At 37.8% G+C, this 24,506-nt stretch overlaps 2 protein-coding genes across 5 annotated transcripts; both read left to right on the top strand.

Annotated features, from left to right (window-relative positions):
- The first annotated feature begins 2,799 nt into the window (after positions 1–2,799).
- LOC125218960 (signal recognition particle 14 kDa protein) lies at positions 2,800–5,649 on the top strand. Of its 3 annotated transcripts, XM_048120787.1 has the most exons (5): positions 2,869–2,946; positions 3,482–3,535; positions 4,071–4,164; positions 4,300–4,409; positions 5,401–5,649. In XM_048120787.1, exons 3-5 carry the CDS (start codon positions 4,113–4,115, stop codon positions 5,557–5,559), a joined length of 321 nt encoding a protein of 106 aa, XP_047976744.1. In that variant the 5' UTR covers positions 2,869–2,946; positions 3,482–3,535; positions 4,071–4,112; the 3' UTR covers positions 5,560–5,649. The 3 variants fall into 3 exon arrangements, with proteins under 3 accessions (XP_047976743.1, XP_047976744.1, XP_047976745.1); XM_048120786.1 differs by lacking the exon at positions 3,482–3,535 and having other exon boundaries at positions 2,800–2,946; XM_048120788.1 differs by lacking the exon at positions 3,482–3,535 and having other exon boundaries at positions 2,885–3,023.
- Positions 5,650–17,587: 11,938 nt separating this feature from the next.
- LOC125224480 (putative UDP-glucuronate:xylan alpha-glucuronosyltransferase 3) lies at positions 17,588–21,281 on the top strand. 2 transcript variants are annotated; one of them, XM_048127884.1, is made up of 4 exons: positions 17,588–17,890; positions 19,020–19,229; positions 19,360–19,985; positions 20,079–21,281. In XM_048127884.1, the coding sequence occupies exons 1-4, from the start codon at positions 17,829–17,831 to the stop codon at positions 21,107–21,109; spliced, it is 1,929 nt and encodes a 642-aa protein (XP_047983841.1). In that variant the 5' UTR covers positions 17,588–17,828; the 3' UTR covers positions 21,110–21,281. The 2 variants fall into 2 exon arrangements, with proteins under 2 accessions (XP_047983841.1, XP_047983842.1); XM_048127885.1 differs by lacking the exon at positions 17,588–17,890 and adding an exon at positions 17,970–18,876.
- The last annotated feature ends 3,225 nt before the right edge of the window (positions 21,282–24,506 follow it).

The following is a 24,506-nucleotide window of genomic DNA, read 5'->3' as shown; positions in this document are numbered from 1 at the left end:
GTTCTCAGAGTGTAAAACAATTTATTAAAATTGAAATTTAGATAAATTCGTTCTCCTACAATTCACAGCATCAGTAATTCACTACTAGGGTGGGGAAAAATACCGAAAAAATGATATATCGCTCGTATCGTATTGAAAAATATCGAAAAATTATCGAATTTTTGATATATCGTAATTTTCGATACGATACGATATCGTATCGTAAGTTTTCGATACGATAACGATATGAATTTCCTTATATCGCGATATATCGTTTTATATCGATATTTTCGATATATATCGATAAATTATCGATATATATCGAAATTTTCGATATATATCGATAACGATATATCGAATTTCGGTACGATATATCGAAATATCGATACGATAACGATATGAAATTTTTTTATATTTCGATATATCGAAACTTTCGATACGATAACGATATGAAATTCTTTCATATCGATATTTTCGATACAATACACGATACAACGTTTTCGATACGACTATATCGTATCGACCCACCCCTATTCAGTACTACTCCCTAGTCAGTCACAGTCTCAAATTTTTTTTAGCAAGAAAAATACAATAACAATATAACATAAATTTAAAAATACCATATTAAAACATACTCTCTCGGCTTCCCAAAATGTATTCTGATACGAGTAAGTAGAAACCTAATATGACTCATCATAATTATATATAAAGGAGATTAGGCATAAGATAAATTAGTTAATTCAATCAAAAAATCGTTCCTTTCTTAGATTGAACGATTTTTTTCAGTTATGGTCCTTTTCTAGACAAGTTTTGTCCACCCAAATATCATAATATGAGTTCGGAAAACAAATTAGAGAGCTCGTGGTTGAGTCAAAGAACATCACGTGGGAAAGGCGCAAATAATCAATGATTTTTTAGAGAATCAAATCGATAATTCTAATCATATTCTCAAAGATGTGCGTTCTTGTATTCAATTGATTGTTTAACACGTGATTAATTAATTCCATAATCAGTCAAATAAATTCGTATATATGACTTATTTGTTTACGCATGACTTCCCCTAAGCAAGGGGCACCAAACCCAATAGGATCGGTGGTGGTGGTGGTGTTGTTGTTGTTGTTAGACAAGTTTATGGTCACAGGCTGCTTAATTATTCTTAGTTTGATCATATTTTTAGTTTGCACAAATCGAATATGCAAATTGCAAGCTACAGTCATATTAAGTAATCTATTCGCGACTTGGTTGTCAGTAAATAAAGTTGTTTGAATAGATAAAAGTCTTTATTAAAGTTCGTCGAGCATACAATATACATAGTGGCGGCTCGCAAGTCGCAACGCAGTTGCATGGGAGTTAGTCACCGAATCGAGTCTCACCAACAGCTCTTTGGACAAACTCTCGTCTCCTGGCCAACAATACCAATGCGAGTGCAATGCTCTTTCTCTATATATACGACTGAGCATGTTTTAAGGTGGTTACACACCGATGTGTGTGTTAAAATGAATCTAGTCTTTCTTTGGTAAAAGTAAAAAAATGAGAAAATTATCCTTTAAAGAACGAAGAGTATTTTTGTCTAAAAAGTTAAAAAATTATTTCAACAATATTACCTCAAAATTCAAGATGTGTTATGATAATTTTAGAATTGAATCGCAAATATTATTATAACAAAGTTTAGGAACTACAAATATAATTATCTCTTAAAAATACTTTAATCACTTTTTATTTATTTGCAGTGTAATAATTCATACTAAAACTTGTAGTACTAATTATAAGTTTGTCATGGGACTCGAGTCTTGGATTGCATCAGGTTGCCGTTGCTCTAACCTCTAATAATAATTCAAATAGGCCCATTTGATATATACTCGTTTGGTCAAAAATAAAAATAAAAATAAATTAATTTTTAAATGACACAAATTTTAATGTACAAGTAATAAAATAGAAAAAAAAAAGATAAAAATGAAAATAGAGTTAAGTGGATTGCATAGTCTCACATTATTAGTACTAGTGTTTAGTCATGTTTGTTTTTATTCTAGTGACATAATTAAGGTGTAAATAAAATGATATGTATAATTAACCTATGTTGTTTAATTTCGTATTTAAAATTGGTCTAATTTTATTGGACGACTCAAAATAATAAAAATAGTTTACTTTTTATGGACAGATGAAATATATAGGATTCAAAAGTCCTCAATGAATTTTGAATTTTAATATCGAATTAATATCAAAATCTCGGATTAGGATATGCTAATAAAAAGTTTTAATTTGCACCCAATTGTTAAATTGTTGATATAGAAAAATTATGATTGAACTATGTCCTTTTATTTTATAATAATAATTATATTTTAATTAATTTTAATAAATATAAATATATCAAATGAAAAATGGTAATTGCTTATTTTATTACACAATTTCCACCTATAATAATTAAAATTGTACATGAATTTAATTTGGTTACCATGGGCGGATCATTTAAGGGGCTAAACTAAAACACCCCATTGAAATTATTTTTTAAATATTTTTCTATTTTTTTTATAAAATTATTAAATTTTAAGACAAATTATTATATAATAGCTTCTGTAAATAATACTTTATAAATAATATTTATTTGTGTCCGCCCCTATGATCGCGTCAATTCACCCAAAGCTCTTATATTGTATAGATATGGGTTGTGAAATTCAAACCAGTAAAAAATCAGTCATTTTTAGTAGGAGTAGTATTTATATTAAAGAAAAATCCCGTCATATTCCATAACACAAATTTATAAGAATAAATAAAAAATTGGAGTTGTGAAAACTCACCTTTTATAAAATTCGGAAACGGATCTGGATTGGGAAAAGCGGATAGTCCGACTTGAATTGGGTCAACTAATGGAGCTAAATTCTCATTCTCAGTCGCAACAGAGCACGCGGAGAAAAAAACCTCACATTTCAGACCAAGTTATCTCCGCCTTCCGTTGCCGGAAACAGCATGGTAATTTTCAACTGTATCACTATCAAATGCTTGTATTCTTGTGGGAATATCTCTCTGACCGAGCGTTATCATACTAGGTCGGGGCTCTTGATTTCAACCTGATTCAATTATTAATCTTTGATTTTATTGTATTTGTGTTTGTTACTTCTGCTTTTGCTTTTACTGATCTGCAAATTGTCTGAATCTTATTAATTGATAGATGCATGTTAAGCAATGCTATTGAACGATCTTTAGGTTTAATTTGTTTTGATTTTGATTTTGATTTGCGGGGGAGGAGGGTGGGTTGTGAGGGAATAGAAATTTGGGATGTATTGAACTTAGTAAAATTTCAAATTGATGTTCAATTGCAGTTCGGATAGAAAATTGTGATTTATATGACCTAGTTTGATGTAGCATTGTGATGATTTGCTTTTAACATGCTTTAGGGCATTGCTATTGGGTTTGACTAAGTTTCTTCATTTTATAGTAACATGCATACAAGAGCTGTTACAATATGTAGCTCAAAGTGAGCAATATACTACTATGTATGATGCAGGTTTCTTGACGACTATAAAAGTTGAATGGGGGAAGCAGAGTAATATTTTCCCAGGTTTAACTATCAACACCTGTGGGATATATTTTGGATACTAGGATAGATAGGATTGTATTGATGATCTGTTTACTAAATTTTTGGTTTGTTTTACAGTGGTACAGTTGGATGTATGAAATATGAATACTTAAATATTGTAAAGATTTCTTAGTGTTCTGGAAAAAACTTAGTACCACCCTTTCAATGGGAAAACAAACACGTTTTTCATATTGAAAGAATTAAAATAGAAGAAGGAAAATGGAACCAAACTTTTCCTTACAAGGTCAAACGAAAATGTGCCTTGCTTAGGGTTGGGGGAGTGTGGTGGGGCAGGGATGGTAGTATGGCACATTGGAGAGTCATTTACTGGCAATAGATTTCTAGCTTACCATAATCCATTAAAGCTTTCCTGGATGGGCTATATGCAAAGTATTCTATTGAATGTATAGACTAATGTGCATGTCCTGTTTCCATTTGCAAATACCTAGATCAATTAAGGTGCAAATTGAATTAGCTTGTTGACTAAAGTAGCTAATCTTTCATTTTCTTTTGCTAGGTGCGGTTACAGCCTGATCCCTTCCTCAATGAACTTACCAATATGTTTGAGCGGACTACAGAAAAGGGCTCTGTGTGGGTTACTTTGAAGCACTGTGAGTTTTCATCTTTAAGTGCACACTTTTTCCGTTTTTACCTCTTTATGCCTTCCCATAGAGCGTAGATAGATTTTAACTGCTGCGGCTGTTGGAAATTGAGAGTAGTTTGTTTCTTCCTTTGACTATCTCCAGCTTCTGACAAGTCCAAGGTTAAGAGGAACAAGATGAAGACAGCTGGGGAAAAGATTGAATTTAAGTGCCTAATTCGAGCTACAGATGGAAAGAAAACTATTTCAACAATGGTATACAATACGAACTTCCCTTTCCTTTCATATTTATCTCCAATATTTAATAAACATACCAGAACTATGAATTTGGGAATATGCAGTGTTCAGAAACAGTAAATCATATTAAAAAGTGATGTTGAGTGAAATACGTGGTCAGAAACTGGTTAATTATATTGTGTCAGTGATGTTGTAGTTGCTTGATGTGCCAATTCCCTTCATATCTTTTTAAGAAATTCTGCTATGACATATATGCATTTACAGACTAAGTGCAATTTGGACCTCTGCTATTCTTTTAGATAACCCTTTTATGTTTTGAGCTGATCTCAAAACAGTTACTATCATAGGGAGACGCCATATGAGCTCGCTGATCTTATTTTAGTTCCATATGACAGCATGCTAGTTAGTGTTGAAAGGAAAGTTTCATATATTATATGAGGAGTTGAATAAATTATTTCAAATGAAATCCCCTTTTAGACTTGGGGAGAATTTTAATACACTGACTCTTCACCTTAATTATCATGTTATATCCAGTTGAAAAATGACGTAAAGAGTAAACACCAGTCTTTCTTCCTAAGGCAATCGGTTTAAGAAAGGTGCCCCTGTTTTTTCAGTGTAAGAACTAAGAATGGATAGAGATAATGCATTGCCTTGAGCTGATGTTCGAGCACCAGGCACTTAGGCATTGACTAAGCCACACCAGACTTCATTTAGGATTAGGAGTAGGCGTAACTGGGCCTGCTTTTTCCAGATCTCTCAGTTATCTTTTTTTGGACCCTATTTCACCTCTTTGAGCTCCAGTTGAATCAAGAAATAAAGTAGGTTTGTTTGGCCATTTTTTTAATTTATATATATGTAATGCACAGCCAATTTTCATCCATATGATGCCTGGAAGATAGATAGTTGATAGTTGCTTAAACATTGACGATAATTGGTTTTTTATTTTGTGTTAAATCTATGATTATTGCCAGGGACTTACTTTCTGAAAGACACTTGATTTGAATGACAGGTCGGTCCTAAAGATCACCAACGTTTCCAGTCGAGTTATGCAACTATCTTGAAAGCCCGGATGACTGCCTTGAAAAAGAGGGAGAGGAAGGACAAGCGAAAGACAGCAGATTCTGATAAAAAGCAGGACCAGAAGAAGCAATCCAAACCCTCTAACTAAAGAGTTGCTTGAATGTTTTTCTTTTTATCGTTTATATTGTATGAATACATCGAGTCATGTGATATTAAGAAATCTTAACAATTTTTGTGAGGTTTGATGATACAACTTTGTTGCAGGTTTGAGTCATACGATTTTAAGAAATCTTAACATTTTTGCGAGGTTTGATGATATAACTTTGATATAAGTTACGTTATGCACAATTTGACCATTTATTTTTGCATTCTATGCTCCGTGTGATGATTCTGCTCTCCATTTTTATGCTGGGAAGTGAGATTTGTGATCCATATTTGTATTTTTAGTTATAGCACTTGGGATGTTAATTAAATGCAAGCTTTAAATATTGCACAAATTCTAAACTATGATCTGGACCGTTAGAAAATGTCAATAAATAATAAAATAATAGCAACAAAAAATGTTAACACGGTATCAACGGTTGATGTTGTGTTGATATTGTATTGACATCAAAATTATGAAATTTTACACTGTATCGACATTGTGTTGAAGAATTTGGAGTTTGTATAATATATAGAATTTGCATTTTATCACCACCCTGTAACACACTTAGCACTTCTGTGTATTCATGAAATTCAACATTAAAGTGAAATTCAGAGAATCATTTTATAAAGGAGTCTAGGTTATGCTAAAATAAAAAGTAGGGATGTCAATCTAGCCCGAAATCCACAGGTCGACCCGAATTATCCGGTAAAACCATAGGGTTAGGGCCGAAAAATCGCAACCCATATTCAGAAGCGGGCTACACGGGCTAACCCGTTCGGGTCGGCGGGTTATGCGGGCTGGCCCGGGTGGGTTGCGGGTTAGCCCACGGATTGAGCATTTAATATAAAAATATAATTAAAATTTTAGATTATATACTTATATGAAGTATATTTAATAATATCAATATTCAATACAACATTGATATGAAGAATATATGGTAATTATGTCTTCTCTCTCAAATTGAAAGTTAGAGTTATATGAAATGCATGATTTCTAGTTAATTGTAGTCAGATTCATGTGTGCTATTAATTAAATGATATGTTTATCTATTTTATTTCAATTTTCAATTGCTATTAGTATTTTTTTTCTCTTGATCACTTTGATAATGACAAACTCATAGTTTAGGCTTGTTTTATGGGTGATTAGAGAGTGCTTTTGATGATTTAAGGTGTTTCATATAGGTTTTTCACCACATATATACTAATTAGGTGAGTTAATGGATTTGTCGTAGTTTTGTGATGAAATCAGGTTGAAACGAGCCGAAGCTGAATTTTGAGGAGGATTCCAGAGAGAAAACCCGACTGGGTGTTTCCTATTTCTCGGAAAACCCGGTCGGGTGTTTTGCAGAAACTGTGCGGGCTCCAGAAGAAAAACCCGACCGGGTGTTTTGAAGAAGTCGAGCTTCAGGAAGAAAACCCGGTCGGGTGTTTCATCACTTACAGATCACCCGGCCGGGTGTTTTGAATAATTGCTCACTTAATCCTGATTTTCACTCCGAGTATAAAAGGGTTCTCACTCGTTTTCGAACCCTAACTTCCCCCACTGCATAATTGAGAGAGAAATCGAGAGATTCAAGAGGATTGAAGGCAAGGAGGCTTGAAGAAAAAAATTCTCCCCAACATCAAGTCCACCTTAGGGAGTTCTATTTTTCATTCATACTATGTTTTCCTTTGTTGTTCTTGTTAGGTTTGGTATACTGAAAAGCATGTTTCGAGCAAGTTTTGCTCGAATAGAATCTTGCTTGTATACGTAAAACTCTATAATCCACTTTTAACCCGATTCAGTATTATTCGAGCAGTTTCGCACGAATAGAATCAGTATATTATTACATTGTGTTTGCTTGTGCATTTATAAGATGTTTTATAAACATTTAAATGTATAAGAAGCAAACAAAGTCTAAGTCTTTTGCTTAGTAGACTGGTTGTGGGCGTCGTCCACTTTAAGGTAACACGGTCGTTCTATGCAATTCTTTGCAAAAGAAAAAGAAGAATTTCACAACCCAGATAGGCTTAGACTACCTATCGTGAAAGGTTGCAATGTCAATCCGATTATTTCTAAGCTTTACTGAAATAAGATGACATTGGTGTGGTATAGCACTGAATGGATCTAACAGCAAGACGTGTCTTTATGCTATCTACCGAAAGACTAGGTCTTGATAAAATACTACTCCCTCCGTTCCCTCATAGTTGAGGCGGAACTTTTCGGCACGGAGTTTAAGAAATGAATGTTGAATGTGTTAAATAAATAGATAAAAAAGTAAGAAAGAGAAAAAGGTAGAGAGAATAAAGTAAAAAGTGAATAAAGTAGAGAGAATAAAGTAAGAGAGAGTAAAGGAAGAAAGAGGAAAAAGTTACTATAAATGGAAATGACTCAACTATGAGGGAACTTCCCGAAATGGAAAAATACTCAATTATGAAGGAACGGAGGGAGTATTTCTTAATGTACATACGTTAGCATTGAGCATACGGTATTGATTATGCACTACTTTGTCTTATCAAATGGTGCGGGTTTTTCGCAACCCAATAATCCTAATATATTGGGTAGTGATGATTAATATCTAGCGGTGCTAGGATTGCTATTATGTTGAATCGTGCGCGAGGTGAGTCTCGTTTGATAATGTCCTCAAGAGGAGCTCGAACAAGGTTTTATTATTCGGAAAACTGGCCAGTTGGAGTTTTATCACTCTATGAATAATAAATAAGTGTTTCTTGCTAAGTCCACTCTTGGAATTAATAAGATATTAATTAATTAAGTCCTTAATAGATATTAATTAATTAATGGACATTTATATCTTAAGCGCGAGAAATAATAATAAACAAAGTGGAAACCCGGATTACTTGTAATTTCGGATTTGGATGGGGAGAGTTCAATATTACTTCTGTAGTGGCTGCTCGTAATATTCCAATATATGCTTGTATTAAATTGTGGGTTCAATTTAATTAGTAAAAAGCTAATTGGGGGAGCTCATATCCAAAACCTTCCATAGATCCACGTCTGGGCCCAAAAGGAATTTAATATAAATAGGAGAATAAAGGAGATAGAATAACTAATTATTCATTATGAAAATAACGTCCTTCTCTCTATAGAAGGGGATGATTTTTTCATGATTATTCTCCTCCGTGAGATTCTCCAGCTCCTCCTCCGTGAGGAATTTTCTGTCTTCTTTATTCGAGCCCTAGTATTTTGATAAGATCATCCCACACTGATATCGGAATACAGTTCGGGAACCAGAGAGAAGATCCGTGGTCTAGTATTGAAGATCATCGTGGAGAAGGCGCAAGCAATCGTCGATTCTTTGGAGAATCAAATCGGTAACTCTAAACCGTAGTATTCATGTTTAGGATTACTTTCTTTAAGCATGAATTATTTGCGTTCTAGCATGCAATTATCTGTTTAACATGTGAATTGATTAATCGCATAATCGGTCAAATAGATCCTTATCTGATTTATTTGTTTTGTACAAGTCTTTCGCTGTGTAAGGTGCTCCAAACCCCAGCAGTTCTTGTATTTACTTTTGTTTTAGCTTCCACTATGAGTAGCTAAGTCTTTATTAGGGATATTGGTGAAGTTTGTTTGGAATCCATGGTTAAACCTTGATTTGTGCTTATCTATCTCTTTTGTGATGGTTTTGTTGGTTATTGAGCTTTTTCATTATCTAATTGCTTAGCTAATAATTGGATATGTCTTGTTCTAATTATTGTCATTGAGAAATGCTTGATTAGATTGTTAAATAATCAACAACTCCGTGCGTTTTATGTTATCGAGAGATGCATAGCTAGAGAGAAGGCTTGGGTCCGTAGGTCTTAGGAGTCGGTCTTGAAGTGTAGGGAGGAGACTCCGACATTAGAGGCCGATCAACGCGTTAGATGCACCCGAGAGGGGGTCTAACCAATTAACCCGACTTTCCTAGCCACACATGAGACCCAATCACCCAATAGATGAGCATGATCCCTAGCTGAACACCCGTGATCCATACCAACGGATCCATATCCCCACCTTTCCAATTCGTGTGAAAACTACCTTTTATTCGCTTTACTTTCCTAATTTGCTCTTATTTGCTTACTTGTTCTTTGTTCTTAGCTCGTAGTTTAAGAAAAACCAAAAACCCCTTTTATTAGTCTAGATAGTGTTCAAAGTTGGATCGTAGTACTCAAGCCGACACTTAGTCTTCGAGGATCGATAATTTCAACTTGCCACGTGCTACATACCCCATACAATTGTGGGTGACATATTGATTGAAAATTTAGCATGAGTCAGATAATACTTTACTATTTGCGACAATCTGTATTTTAATAATTTAGAATATTGGATTGGATAGAAAGTAAAATATAAGATTAATATTGACCCGAATAGCCCGTGGGTTAGCTCGAAACCCGAAGATTTAGGGTTAGGGCCGAAGATTTAGGGTTAGGGCCGAAAATTTATAGCCCGAATAACCCACACCCAAATAGCCCGACAACTCGAGTGGATTGGTCCGAACCTGAGCGGGTTAGCCCAACTGACATCCCTAATAAAAAGCAACAAAAACAATACCAATAGGCACTCATAGATTTTTGTTTTTTCAATGTAGATTATTGCAAAGACAGAATAGAGCAATCACTCATATTCTTAAATGGATTGGGGGTGCAGCCCTTGACTGTTACCTGGTCTAGTCCAACTCTCTTAACTCCTATGTGCTTCCACATGGTCGGGTGGCTTGCGGTGCCTGTTATCCGAGCGGGTGACACATTCGACGTTCCTTCTTGGCTCGATCTTCTGACCTTGTCTTCGTGCAATATCTTCAAGGTTTGTTCATTTATCATTGAATTGAGTTTGCTTGCGAGTCAAAGACTTAGCATGAGGTCGACTTAGATCATTTAATGAACTAGTGTTAACCCACGTGCGATGCACGATATAATATTTTTTTGTTCATACATTTTTAAATGGTTAATTGATTAATTAAAATATAAAAATATATCTATATAAAATTTAAAAATAGAAAAAGATACTATATAATAACAATTCAATAAATATATGCTCTTCAATTCATTTTACACCTGAAAACATATTTAAAATGGAATCAAGACAAACACAATTATTTGGACAACGATGAAGAGACTATATCAATTGCTGACACTTTTAAAAAATATGTTTAAATTATCCTTCATATTTCTCTACTAAAAATATGTAAATCACACTTTTAACAAAATAACAAATCGATAACTCGTAATATTCAAAACGTCAAAAGTATGACATAACCAAATTCAAATGATAAACTACACAAAAAACATTACATTAATTGGTTGAATTAACACTATTATATTAATGAATAATGATAACCCTTTTGAATGTTTGAACGTTTTTCTCTTTATTTATTGCACTTTTAAACGTGGCTTGTTGGAACATGAAACATCTATACATACTATTTTTTATGCTACTTTACAATTAGATTTTCTATATGAAATCAGTTGTATCCCAAGAATAATTAAGTGCTAAATCCTAATTTCAACAATAATATTATTAGTAAACCAAAATTTGGTCGTAGACTATTTTATTTTGTTTGATCAACTCGATTATACATATTATGCACCACTTATTAATTCATCATAAGTGATAAAATATTATTATTTGTGACACCACTTAATATAATTATAGCGCAAGTGACAATATGAATATACAAAAATAATAAATTGTGTAAAGATGAAGATAAATATTATGCATGTTTCGAGTTAGGGATGTTACAATTCTTCTATCTCTAAGAATTGTAAAAATCATTAGGATAAAATTCTCGAACCTTATACACGCGGTACTCTTACTATTGTAATCAAAGAAAAAAAACAATAAATGAAATGGAAATTACAATGAAAATTATAAAATAAACCGAACTATAAGTTTAGTCGAAAAAAACTCTCTTTCCGCAAGACAAATTACATCACGGTTAGTGCTCTCAAATTGACGTATTATCCTCAAAGATGAAATGACTTCCTCCAACGTATATAACATCTCAAACTCGCTAGGGACCGATGAACTTGATGGAGTTCCAAAAATTGAACAATACAATGTTCCTAAAATATACAATAAAATGTTGAGAGCTTGAGACTTGAGAGAGAATAGAGAATGCTTTTGTTGGTATGTAATTCATCTACAACTCTATGCCTTTTATATGCACAAAATTAGGATATGAGAGATCATGAAACTTAAGGGCCCGTTTGATAAGTTAGTAATGTCAAGATATAGATATCTATCTACTCATTTCTAAATGTTTGGTATTATAGATAACTTTCCATACAAGCCCGTGTTATTTCTAAAGCCCATCTAGAGCCCGCAGATATAGCTAGGGAGATATGTATCATCTGCAAAAATTTGATTGGGTGGGTGTTTATTCATTATCGATATGGTGGGTGTTTATTCATTATCGTATCTTCCTCTATTTCTCTCTCATCTTCTTTTTCATGAAGAAATTCTTTGTGAGTTCAATTCGTTGCCTGTTGCGAAGTTTTACTGTTATTTTTTGTCCCCAGTTCAATATTACTGATGGATTTTGTTGGGTAAGGTTGATTGGAGACAGAATAAAATAGGTCTTTTAACAATATTGTTTGAGGTTTAAATTTTGCATTAGTGCCTGTAAACTGTTCTTCTATATGAATTGTCTAAGGATTAACACATTTTGGATATGTTTCTCATATTTGAGGTAAAAACCATTATGCCGTCTCTCGTAATTTTTCATTACTTATTTCTTTGTGTCCAACAATAGAGAATTATTTATTCTCCAATAATTTATTATCTATTTTGTTTATTTTAGTGTTCATACACCTAACAACCATGGTAATTTTGTTGTGGGTTCACGGTTATGCTGGCAATTTTGAGGCACAAATTTTAGTGTGTGGGCAAGGTTGTAATAATGGTGCAATGGCTCGAGAAAGAATTTGAAATCCAGTTAGTTCTAATTTTCATGGCTATTGCGCTTGAACTGTTTAGATTTGTAATATGTAGAGCTGTGCTAACAAAATGGAACTAGTATATACTGTGAGAAACTAGTAGTACTATTTCTCCATGCTTGGATTTATGTTGGTGAACAGGTTGAGCATTTGGAAAAAGGTCATCATCTAGTTACTGCTAAAAATCAGATGAAACTTGGTTAGGGTCAGAAGTTGCATTCATCTTTGGAAGGAAGTCAAATAATGAAGCTTTTAGATGCAAATGATCCCGTGTGGCTTAATATATGGGGATTTTCCCCACCACTGATTTGAACACCAGGAATAAGAAGTGGAAGAATAAAGATGAAAAGTGTTTCAAAACAATTGAGATTTGATTGTAGTACACAAAAATGAAAGGAAAAAAGCAATTAAAGAAAAAGAGAGAAAAGGTGCAGAGGGCATTTAGCTAAGGATTGAAAGTTTATGTTATGTTACAAAGAAGATACCTAAGTTCTTAGCTTTATTTAGTTTTTCAAAAACTTTGTTAAGTATAATAGAAAGATAAGAAATTATCGAATTTATATAAGGAATTATTTGATAAGGTCAAATATGTCATTACAATTTATTTCTGGTTTTATAACTTCCCTACCAAACAAAGTGGACTTTATAGAAAAAAAATTAACTAGAATATCAAACGGGTGTTATTAAAATTAAATCTTTTCCTAACTTGGTCCTAAATCTTGATCACTAACTAAACTAAGCGTATCCCACACCACTTATCAAACGAGCCCTAAACATCATGAACTATAAATTTAAGAGAATAGAGGTTACAAAATTTGTTAAATGCTCCCAAAATACTTATTAAAATATTTAAATAAATATTCATGAGAGTTACATTCTATGGAGTCATCTAATGCACATTCTAACAGAATAACACGTTATCACCCTAATAGGAAGGGTCAATCACAATTGTAACAACCACATTAAGATAATTTTCATAAACATAAAGGGACGAAATTATAACTGTAAAGGCCACATTCAAATTCCAGACTAACTATTATTACATATTCTATAAATATTCAAATTTATCCCATAATTTTTAAATATATCAAAATACGGCCAAAACTCGCCTTTTATATATGTATAGATTTGTTTCTTGACGTAAGTCGTCCACATTCGCGTTACACAGTCCTACTGCTATTAGAAATGCTTTTATTTAATGTTTTAAATTTTCAAAATGTTTAAAAATAAAGATACCATAAGATGAGAAATGTTCTGCTGCGCTTCTTAAATGAGCGACGGGTGAGCGACACTACCACGTCACCAATTTTCTTCCGTTTTTAACTCCCATTCACCCCTCTTTCTTCCTATTGATTTTATTTACTTAGCATTTTTTTTAGTTTTCCACTTTTCATTTTTCCTCTATCTGCTGCACTTTTCTTTCATTTCAATCAGTTTTAATTTAGTTTCTCTCTCATAAATGATGAGTGATTGATTCTTCTTTTTTTCCTCCCGCTCTTTCTAATTTTTGCAGAATCTCTATTTCATTTTTTTTTATCTCCGCCTGTTTTCTATATCAGACCATGCAAGATTTTGTCATTTCTCAATTCTAGATTTCTCTATCTCTATTTCCTTTAAAATAATTGAAGAGAAAATTGCAGAGAAAGAGAGAGGGGAGTTGAGATAATTGAGAACTCACTTGAATAAAAAAAAATTGGAGTTGCCAATCGAGAAGAGATGAATTGGGGAAGAAATTAATAGATTTTGGGAAAACAATAGAGTGTTGAGATTTGCAAAGAGATGCAAAGAACTATAAAGAGTCGCCAATGATCCATTTTTCAGAGAGATTATTTCAGATTCTTAGTTGCAAAACTAGAGGCAGAGTCGCCGAGGGAGGGAGAGAGGAGAGCGAGTGTGTAAAGAAAACGAAGAAGAAAATGATGAGAGACCGAAATTGAAGAGAGAGAGATAAAAGTATACAACTTAATTGGTGACGTGGCTGCGTCGCTCACCCGTCGCTTATTTTAGGAGTGCAGCGGAACATTTCTCACCATAAGATATCTGCCACATCATAATTTTTGAGATAATTCTAAACTCCATAATTTATTTACCAAAATAACTCTTAAAAGGAGAGGACTTGGGAGTTGGGTTGGTGGTTTTTTTTAATATAACAATCATAAATAACAACATTATCAGTAATAAAAATATAAAAATGATGGATGATAAGGTAAGAGCATCCGCATCGGTGCTGAAACGGCGTCCGTCCTTCCGTGCCAGCGGTACGGCGCTGCTCTTAGCTAAGAGAACGTCCGTGCCGCTGAGCATCACACGTGGCGCTCTCTGATTCGCCAACGGCATAGCCGTTGGCATATTCAATTTTTTTTAAATTCAAAAATAATTTAAAAAAAGTTTTTAAATAAAAAAAATATTTTCCCACTTCCCAAAAAATTATATCCGTTTTCTACCCACTTTTAATTTATTTTTCAATTTTTTCCCCAAAATTCACATTTTCATCTATAAATACCCCCACTTCAACACAAAAAAATCACATTCTCATCTATTCTATCATCTACATTCTCTCATCTTTTTTCTCATATTCTCTCATCTAAATTCCCACCACACTACACTACACAATGTCCGGCTCCGGCGATCACCCCTCCGGCAATCGTGGTTGGAACCACGATTGGTTCAACTCCGACTCATTCCCTAGTCCGGAAACGCAATTTACGGCCCCTCCTCAAACCCAAGGTTCGCAAGTTGCGGGTGGCTACCACTCTTACCCGGTGGACGATAAAAATGCCTCCAGGTTCGGGTGGGCACCCGAATCCGGATTGGGAGGGAGCAGCAACTCTACTCCTACTCCTACTTCTATTCCTACTCTTACTCCTCCTACTCGTGGCACCCGCATCCCGTACACTCCGGGTGAGATGATGGCGATATTCAAAGCCTACTTGGCAGTCTCCGAAGATCCGGACGTTGGCACGAACCAAACCGAAGAAACGTATTGGTGGCGCATCACTCGTCTTTACAATGAAACCCGGCCGGGGGGAACCATCTATCGCAATGATAGTATGGTGCGCAATTGCATCTTCAGATGCAACGAGGCAATTGGTAAGTTCCAGGGGTACTTCCAACAGGAAGAGCGGGTGGCGGGGAGCGGCAAGAGCGAACTCGACATCATCAGGTCGCTTTGGCGACCTACCAAAGCTTGGAGTTCAAAGCGTTCAAGTACCTCGCTTGTTGGCAGGAGGGGCGCCTTCATCCGAAGTATAAGGGCGGCGTAGTAGCATCCTCCTCCAGCTCCTCTAGCAAACGATCGAGGTCGGTAGCCCTATCTCGAAGGCGCCTCCGATGATGTGGTTACCCAACTTTGTCGAACTAACTGTAGCCCCGACACCGTCTCGAAAGTAAGCCTCCGCCGGTCGCAGCGAAGTTAGGCAAGCAGGCCACCCGCTTGTCGCGCCCGACTCCATCCTACACCCCCACTCTCGCCCCCGCTCTCAGCCTCCTCCACCCCGAACAACTCGTTGTGGGCCCTCTTGGATTAAGTCTATATGAACGATACGTCTATAAGAGCACGGATGTGGGTGTTGTGCTCTTAGCTAAGGATAAGGAGTAAAAGTGGGTCCGGGCCCACTTCCGTGCTCTTAGCTAATAGCACGGATGTGGATGCTCTAACGAATTGTTTATTTTACATATAGTAATCTTTACAAGTGTGAAAGAGGGGCGGAAAGGTACAATGAATATCGCATTTAAATATCGTACTGTATATTGTATAAAAATGTTGTAAATTATGTTGTGCTTGAATTTATCGATATGAGTAAATACCACACCGTTATCGTACCAATTTATTCGATATACAAAATTTTGGCATGAAGTATTTTGAATATTAATATCGTACTACATTTTCGATATACCATGTAGAACTCTGATATACTATATTTTAAAATATACACAAAATATTATTTATGTTGATGTCCATATAAGTATCTATGGTGCCAAGTAATCAAAACTGCCAATTAAGAAACGAAAACCGGTATATCACACTTATCATATGGAAAATTATTGAAACTTTTAAATTACAATATATTTTAAATATATTATGACATCGAACTAGGAATTTCGATATAATAAATACGGAGTATGAATTTCGGTATTGATAACAATATGAATTTCAGAATGATAGGCTTTAAAATTGTTGCAAGTAGTATTATAATTACGAGTCCATGGTGCATGTGCTAGTCTGTATTTGGTAGTAGGAGTATAATTTATAAGAATTCTTTACTGCCAGACAAACCACACATACCTGCTTTTTTATGCTTTTTCTATAAAACTAATTTTGGGTTTTGGAGTAAAGACAAAATTGTCTATATGTTTCAAAAGTCCCTAATTTTAATTTCAACCGTTAATGTGTCATTGTGGGTGGTTTATTAATAAAGAGTCTGGTTTAAGGGGTGCTTTCAAACTACTCCTAGTAATTAAGGACAAATCCAACAAGTTAATGGCAATTCTGATGACCTATTATTATCCATTGTTAGAGCTTAGTTTGTTTGACTTTTAAAATCTAGTTTATGAGATTGGCATGCTTACTTAGTCTATGTATAAGAAATTTGTTTATATATTATACAGTTGAATTTTGATGAATAAAACACTTATAGAGTTTGTAAATTTTACTCCACTTCCATACTCAATTTGTGAGTAGGCAAGTTGATTTAAAAAAACTAAAATTGTGGCCTGTAATGGTATAATTAAATTGATATAAACTGAAGTTGTAGTTTATGATAAGAGTCGATGATTGATTCGGTCTAACAACTCAATATAATAAAATTAATCATTAGCAATCGTTCGTTTTGGTGACAATGACACCGAAAGTTAGCCCTTAATTAAAATAGCAACAAAAATGAATTCACCTACTACTACTAAACTTTCTCCAAAAAGAGATTATAATCTGCATATAGTTGATCACATTTAAAATACTCAGCAGTATTAGCTTGAAACACAAACATAAAAACTTATCACTAATTTAATTTCCATTAATTCCCTAATCTGTTTCCCTTTCAATCATATTAGTACTAATAAAGATAAAACGAGATAAAAAATTCCATGACCTTAATTTGACTTCACTTTCTATTAAACAAGTTTCTCCCTCTGACATCAAATTCTCATTGTTTGGCATTTTGTTTCTCTCTCTCTCTAGATCCTGGTTTCCTAAAATTGGAAGCTATGCGCCATTTTCTATGAATCCACAACCTTGGAATTCCAAAAGCATCTTTTTTTAATCCTCCCGCACTTGGATTTGTTGTTATTTGAACAAAACAAAGCAGTATTTCTGTTTTTTTCTTGAGATGAGTTGCAGCCTTTCCTGAAAAAAGTACTATGAGTATGAGAGGAACCTCGCCTACTTCGCTAGAGTCCAGGCATAGGCTCTCTTTCAATAAGTAAGGCTCAATTTATGCTCAATTTTTTCTACATTCTGACCGCTACTTGCGTTTCTTCGACAGTTTATGCTCAGTTTTTTAATCGATTTCGTCTTGGCGTTGTTGATGATTTTGGTTATGTAGATATGTCGATTTCGCATTTACATCTTGTTTTCTTTGGGTTTAATTGCTGCTTTTCTGCACTTCATTCCGAGATGTTTGCTTTTAGTTGTGAGTGGAATTAGATCGTCGGTTTAAGGATTTTTTGATATTATGTTATTTAAATGAGCAGAGGCAATGGCGGTGGCCAGTGGTGGCTGAGATTGTCGGTGTGAATATAATTGTGGGGTTTTGAAGCTAATGAGCTATTTTTTATGGATTTTGATGATTGGTTGGTGAAAAGTAGTTCAGAGCTTGGAGGGTTGGAGATTTCTGGTTCCTAAGTTTTCTTGTTTGAGACTATAAAAGGTTATCCTGGTTTAGGTGCAGTTTAGGTGTTGAACTTTTCAATGTGCTGTTCTTGACAATAGTTTATTGAGGATTTTGTTGTATGCCTTGTTAGGTGCATTTTACAAGTTATTAGTAACATTGGTGGAACTTACTTTTCATTGTTGACTATTACCAATCATTTAGATGAGTAGAAGTGATGTTGGTGGTTCATAATTTTGTTAAATATTTGGTCACTAAGCTGGCTACTTTCCTACTAGATGAGGTGGTTGAAGATTAGTGGACTGCCACACTGTCTCATTTGAAAGATTTGGGTTTGGGGGTTGGAGAGATTATGATGTTTTATGGTCAGGGATAAGAACATCCGGACTTAAAATAAATTCATTGATCTGTCGACTCAACAGATTTTGTTACAGCTTCTTTTAGGTTCATAGGTTTTGTTTTAAAGCTCCAACTCATTTGACTGTTGTTCGTACGTAGAAATCCTTCGTCTCTAGCTGTAATTGAATCACATGTGTTTGCTGGGATTCAATGACGATGCAAAGATACACTGATGATCAGTATGTCACCTTAGATATCCATTGTGCTCTAAGATGGCTTGATACTTTCAACTCCACCCCTTTTGAATGTGTTTCTAGTTCTATATCTGATCTACCTTCTAGTTCTATATCTGATCTACCCTTGTTGCTGTGGTTTTTTTCAGTGAGGATACAAGCAAAAGAAGGTTTCTTAGAAGTAGAGTATTTAAAGATGGGGAACGATCCCTTTATCGATCCAGTATGGACAGGATATCGAGCTTCAAGTTCTCCACCTTGAAGGCTGTGATGGTCATCATCATAATTGGAGCATTTTTCACAATTCTACGTTCTCCGTCAATTCATGATTCAGATCACATGTCTCGTTCTCGATATAGGTATCATATCCTGTTTACTCATCATTCCTTAAATCGTGTTATTATCTGGAACAGTGGTAACGGCTGGATGAATTTTCTTTCTGCTTTTCTAACTGTAGTCAAACTCTTTCATTGTGATGCTTTATTGAAGGTCAAATTTGGCTGATAGATTTGGCATAGATCAAAGTTACACATCACATTTAAATATCGACTGGGATGAAGCATCGGCAGCAATGGAGAGACTGACCGACAGGGACGAGTATAAGGGAGTAGGATTGCTGAATTTCAACGAGGAAGAAATTAGTCAGTGGAAGCAGTTGCTACCGGATGCAGAGCATATCGTGCTTTTCACAGATTATGCCTCTCCCAATGTTACTTGGGAAACATTATATCCAGAATGGCTAGATGAGGAAGAAGAGTTCGATGTTCCCACTTGTCCTTCTTTACCCAGAATTCACTACCCGGGCAAACCACGGTTGGATCTTATTGTGGTGAAGCTTCCGTGTGATAAATCCAAGCAAAACTGGGCAAGGGACATAGCTCGTTTCCACTTACAACTTGAAGCTGCAAGGGTTGCTGCAATGGCCAAGGGGTATCATCCTGTGCATGTTATTCTTATCACCGAGTGTTTCCCGACCCCTAATCTGTTTACTTGCAAAGAGCTGATTGTAAGGGAAGGAAACATATGGCTGTATAAGCCCAATTTGAATAAACTGAGAGAAAAGCTCAACCTTCCAGTCGGGTCATGCGAACTTGCAATTCCTCTTACGAGCGAAGGTTAGTTCAAATGTTGTAGTGTCGTATGTAACTCATTTGAGCATGTGTGTTTGTAGCAGCATGTTCTTGAGCTTATAACTTGTATATGTGCAGAAAATTGGAACTCGGGTAATGCAAGGCGAGAAGCATATGCAACTATTCTGCACTCAGCTCACGTCTACGTCTGTGGGGCGATTGCTGCTGCTCAGAGCATCCGTATGGCAGGTTCGACTCGTGATCTTGTGATACTTGTCGATGAAAGTATAAGCGACTACGACAGGGGCGGCCTTGAGGAGGCTGGGTGGAAAATCCATACGATTCAAAGAATAAGAAATCCAAAGGCAGAACGAGATGCCTACAACGAATGGAACTACAGCAAGTTTCGTCTTTGGCAGTTGACAGATTACGACAAGATTATATTCATAGATGCTGATCTGTTAATTCTGAGAAACATCGACTTCCTCTTCAAGATGCCAGAGATAACAGCCACAGGAAACAACGCGACCCTCTTCAACTCAGGGGTGATGGTTATTGAGCCATCAAACTGCACGTTTGAGCTGCTGATGGACCACATCAACGAGATTGAGTCGTACAACGGTGGAGACCAGGGGTATTTGAATGAGATCTTCCCATGGTGGCATCGGATCCCTAAACACATGAATTTCTTGAAACACTTTTGGATTGGTGACGAGCCAGAGAGGAAAGAGATGAAGACGCGTCTGTTTGGTGCTGATCCGCCAGTGCTATACGTGCTTCACTATTTGGGGATGAAACCATGGCTGTGTTTCAGGGACTATGACTGCAACTGGAACGTGGACATATTGCAGGAATTTGCAAGCGACGTGGCGCACAGGACATGGTGGAAGGTCCATGATGCAATGCCGGAGAAGTTACAGAAGTACTGCTTGCTTCGATCGAAGCAGAAGGCAGCGTTGGAGTGGGATCGCAGGCAGGCTGAGAAAGGTAACTACAGCGACGGGCACTGGCAAATTAAGATACAGGATCCGCGGCTGACGACCTGCTTCGAAGATTTCTGCTTCTGGGAAAGCATGTTGTGGCATTGGGGGGACAAGAACTGGACGGACAACTCCACGGCGACTCTGCCCCCGCCGCCACCATCTTCTGCTCAAACAGCTTCTTTATAATCTTTGGCTTATTTTTTCATTTTTTCACTTCTTTTTTCCTTTTACACCTTGAATTCTTTTTCTGTATGTCGTCTGGCCTGGCAGAAAATCCGACGGTTTATACTAGTAGCATGCATATAACACAATACTGCTTCTCATCACTATTTTACAAATTAATACTCCATCCATTTTATTGTTTTGTGAGTAAAGTAGAGAGAATAAAGTAAGAAAGCGGAAAAAAGTAGAGAGGGATGTTTCTATACATAAAAATGTGTCATTTAGAGCATCGGCGGATCTAGGTGGGGTCGCTTGGGGTCGGCCGACCCCACCAATCCCTCCGAAGTGCCGCCGGAGTGCTTCTTTCATTGGCCCTTCGACCCCGCGACGCATGTGCCTCTGACCCTGTTCCAAGTAGGGAGAGCTAACAAGGCTGAGTAAGAAATGAGAAATTGAGGCAGCGGCGACGTGAAATGAAGAGAGGGATATAATAACTGTTCAGTTTTTGCTTTGAAGAAGAAAGAATTGGGATGGTGGGGGAGGAGAGAGAGATCGAGACCCAATAATCGAGAATTCAAACATTACTTTAGAGCATCCGCAATGGTCGGTTGGCGGGGTGCGACGCTGGGTGGCCGAAGAAGCAGCGACTGAACTATAGCGGCGACTACAGCGGCAGCAGCGGCGGATCCCACGACCTCCCCCCGGATGCTGAGGAGTTTCCATCCCCTCCTTCATTTACTGGTCGCCCCCGCCCGGTTGGACAGAAGCGGGCGCAGCGGGCTGCGAGGGGCGGATCCCCCTATCGCCCCGCGAGGTCCAGTCCTCCGCCCTCCCACCCGCCCCACTCGAGTACACTCTCCATTCGCGTAACCAAACGCGGGCTCAGATGTACAAGGTCTTCCAAGAGTGGAAGAACGCCACTGACCCCACGGAGAAGATGTTTCTTCACGAGATGCTCGAGAGCATGCGTGTTGATTTGGAGATCGCGAGGGCACGGCTAGGGGGTTCCGACGTGGGCTCAGATACCACGGGTGGCGGCGGCGGCGGCGGCGGCGGCGACGACGACGGGACGACGGCGACGGCGATGAGGAGTAGAGAGTGGCGGGGCTCGTGTGTTGAAGCCCTTTTTTTAAAAAAAAAAAAATCATGTACTTTTTATAAAATCTTTGTACTTTTTTTTAATGGAATGGATTATTTTTCCCGTATATGTGTCGTAAATTTAATTCCGTATTTTAATCGTAATTTTAATTCCGTAAATGTAGTATATTTTGAATTATTTTTATTGCGGCTGGCCTATGGCTGGCCTAAATCTGATGTGGCGGGTGGTTTTTTTAGTGTTGCGGCGACGTGGCAGGGGGGAGAATGGCTGGCCTAAGCACCATTGCGGATACTCTTAGAGCATCCGCAATGGTCGGCTAGCGACCGGCTAGCCGAACCATTGTAGGCGGCCAGCGGTATACCGGCCAGCCGATCGGCGTGGGATGGCCGATTGGTGGGCTCTGGCCGATGCGCTAGCCGATCGTCTAGCCGCCATTGTAGCTGCCCGATCGGCCAGCGCCGATTTTTGTTTTTTGTTTTTTGTTTTTTTTTACAAACCTATATAAACGCGATTTTCGTTTATATACTGGTGGTGAGTAACTTTCTGTACAAAAGCATCATCGCGCGATGAGTAACGCGGGTGGTAGCGGTGGTGGTAGTGGTGGGGATGCCGAAGAGTACGAACGGAGGATGAACGAGGCTATGAATGCCTACATGAACCGCGAGATGGAGCGGTACATGCATATGGTGGAACAGCCAGGCGATACCTCGCCCTCCACGAGTTGTCCACCACCGAGCGGTGATTGATCGGGATCACGACGCTGCACATCAGCGGCTGTACGACGACTACTTTTCAGAGAACCCGCGATTTTCCGCCAACATGTTCCGGCGGCGTTTTAGAATGCGCAGGGAGTTGTTTATGCGCATCGTTGGGGCATTAGAGCGTCAATATCTGTGTTTCCGCTTTAGGCACGATGCGGCTGGCAGACCCGGCCACACCCCTATTCAAAAGTGCACGGCGGCAATCAGGCAGTTGGCCTACGGAGGCGCGGCAGACATGTGGGGTGAGTACCTCCACATCGGTGAGTCGTCGGCCCGAAATGTCTGAAGGAGTTCTCGTGGGGGCGTGATCGGCATTTTCGGTGAGCAGTACCTTCGAAGCCCTACTCCCGAAGATTGTCGAATTTGATGCTGTATGCACGGGGAGAAGCATGGGTTCCCCGGGATGTTAGGCAGCATAGATTGTATGCATTGGGAGTGGAAGAACTGTCCGACTGCCTGGAAGGGGGCCTACACGACCGGCTACAAGTCAAAGAACCCCACGATAACCCTCGAGGCCGTAGCTGATTACCGGCTGTGGATCGGCATGCGTATTTTGGGGTAGCCGGGTCGAACAACGACCTCAACGTCCTGAACTCGTCGCCCCTCTTCAACGAGAAGTGCCAGGGCGTCGGTCCAGCCGTCTCATTTGTGGCCAACGGCAACCGGCATGATATGGGTTACTACTTGGCGGATGGGATATACCCTCGGTGGCCGGTCCTTGTGAAGACGATCAGGCAAACAAGTGATGAAAGGATGGCCTACTTTGCGGAACGACAGGAGTCGGCGCGCAAGGACGTGGAGCGCGCATTTGGTGTGCTCCAGTCTCGATGGGCGGCAATTAAGGGTCCAACGCGTTTGTGGGATGTCGGATGCGTTTCCGAGATAATGTACGCCTGCATTATCCTGCACAACATGATCGTCGAAGACGAAGGCGTACAACTGACTAGTTGGCCAATGACGATGAAGCCGGTCCAAGCCACGGAACGGCCACCCCTAGTGTACGACGTGGGGTACCTCTCGATGAAGCCGGCCGCCTCAAGGAAATTGCCAACATGCGCCAAGTGGATGCTCATATTCAACTCCAAAAGGATATAATTGAAGAGTTGTGGGCACGGAGGATTGCACGGCGATAGTTTTTTTTCTTTATTATGTACCTTTTTTAATGTAAATTTTTTTTTATCTATGTACCTTTTTAAATGCAATTAATGAATTTTTCCGTATATGTCTCGTAAATTTAATTTCGTATTTTAATCGTAATTTTAATTCCGTAAATGTAGTATATTTTGAATTATTTTTATTGCGGCCGGCCTATGGGTGGCCTAAATCTGATGTGGCAGGTGGATTTTTACCGCTGCCGACGTGGCAGGGGGAGAAACTGGCTGGCCGATTTCTGGCCGAAGTACCATTGGAGATGCTCTAAGAGCATCCGCAATGGTCGGCTAGCGACCGGCTAGCCGATTCGCATCGCTGGCCGATCGGCTAGCCGATCCATTGGAGCAGGCGAGCGGGAAACCGGCGAGCCGATCGGCGTGGGCTGGCCGATTGGTGGGCGTTGGCCAAT

Source organism: Salvia hispanica, chromosome 4, assembly GCF_023119035.1.
Source record: "Salvia hispanica cultivar TCC Black 2014 chromosome 4, UniMelb_Shisp_WGS_1.0, whole genome shotgun sequence".
NCBI lineage: Eukaryota > Viridiplantae > Streptophyta > Magnoliopsida > Lamiales > Lamiaceae > Salvia > Salvia hispanica.
This window is presented reverse-complemented; position numbering and strand designations above follow the sequence as displayed.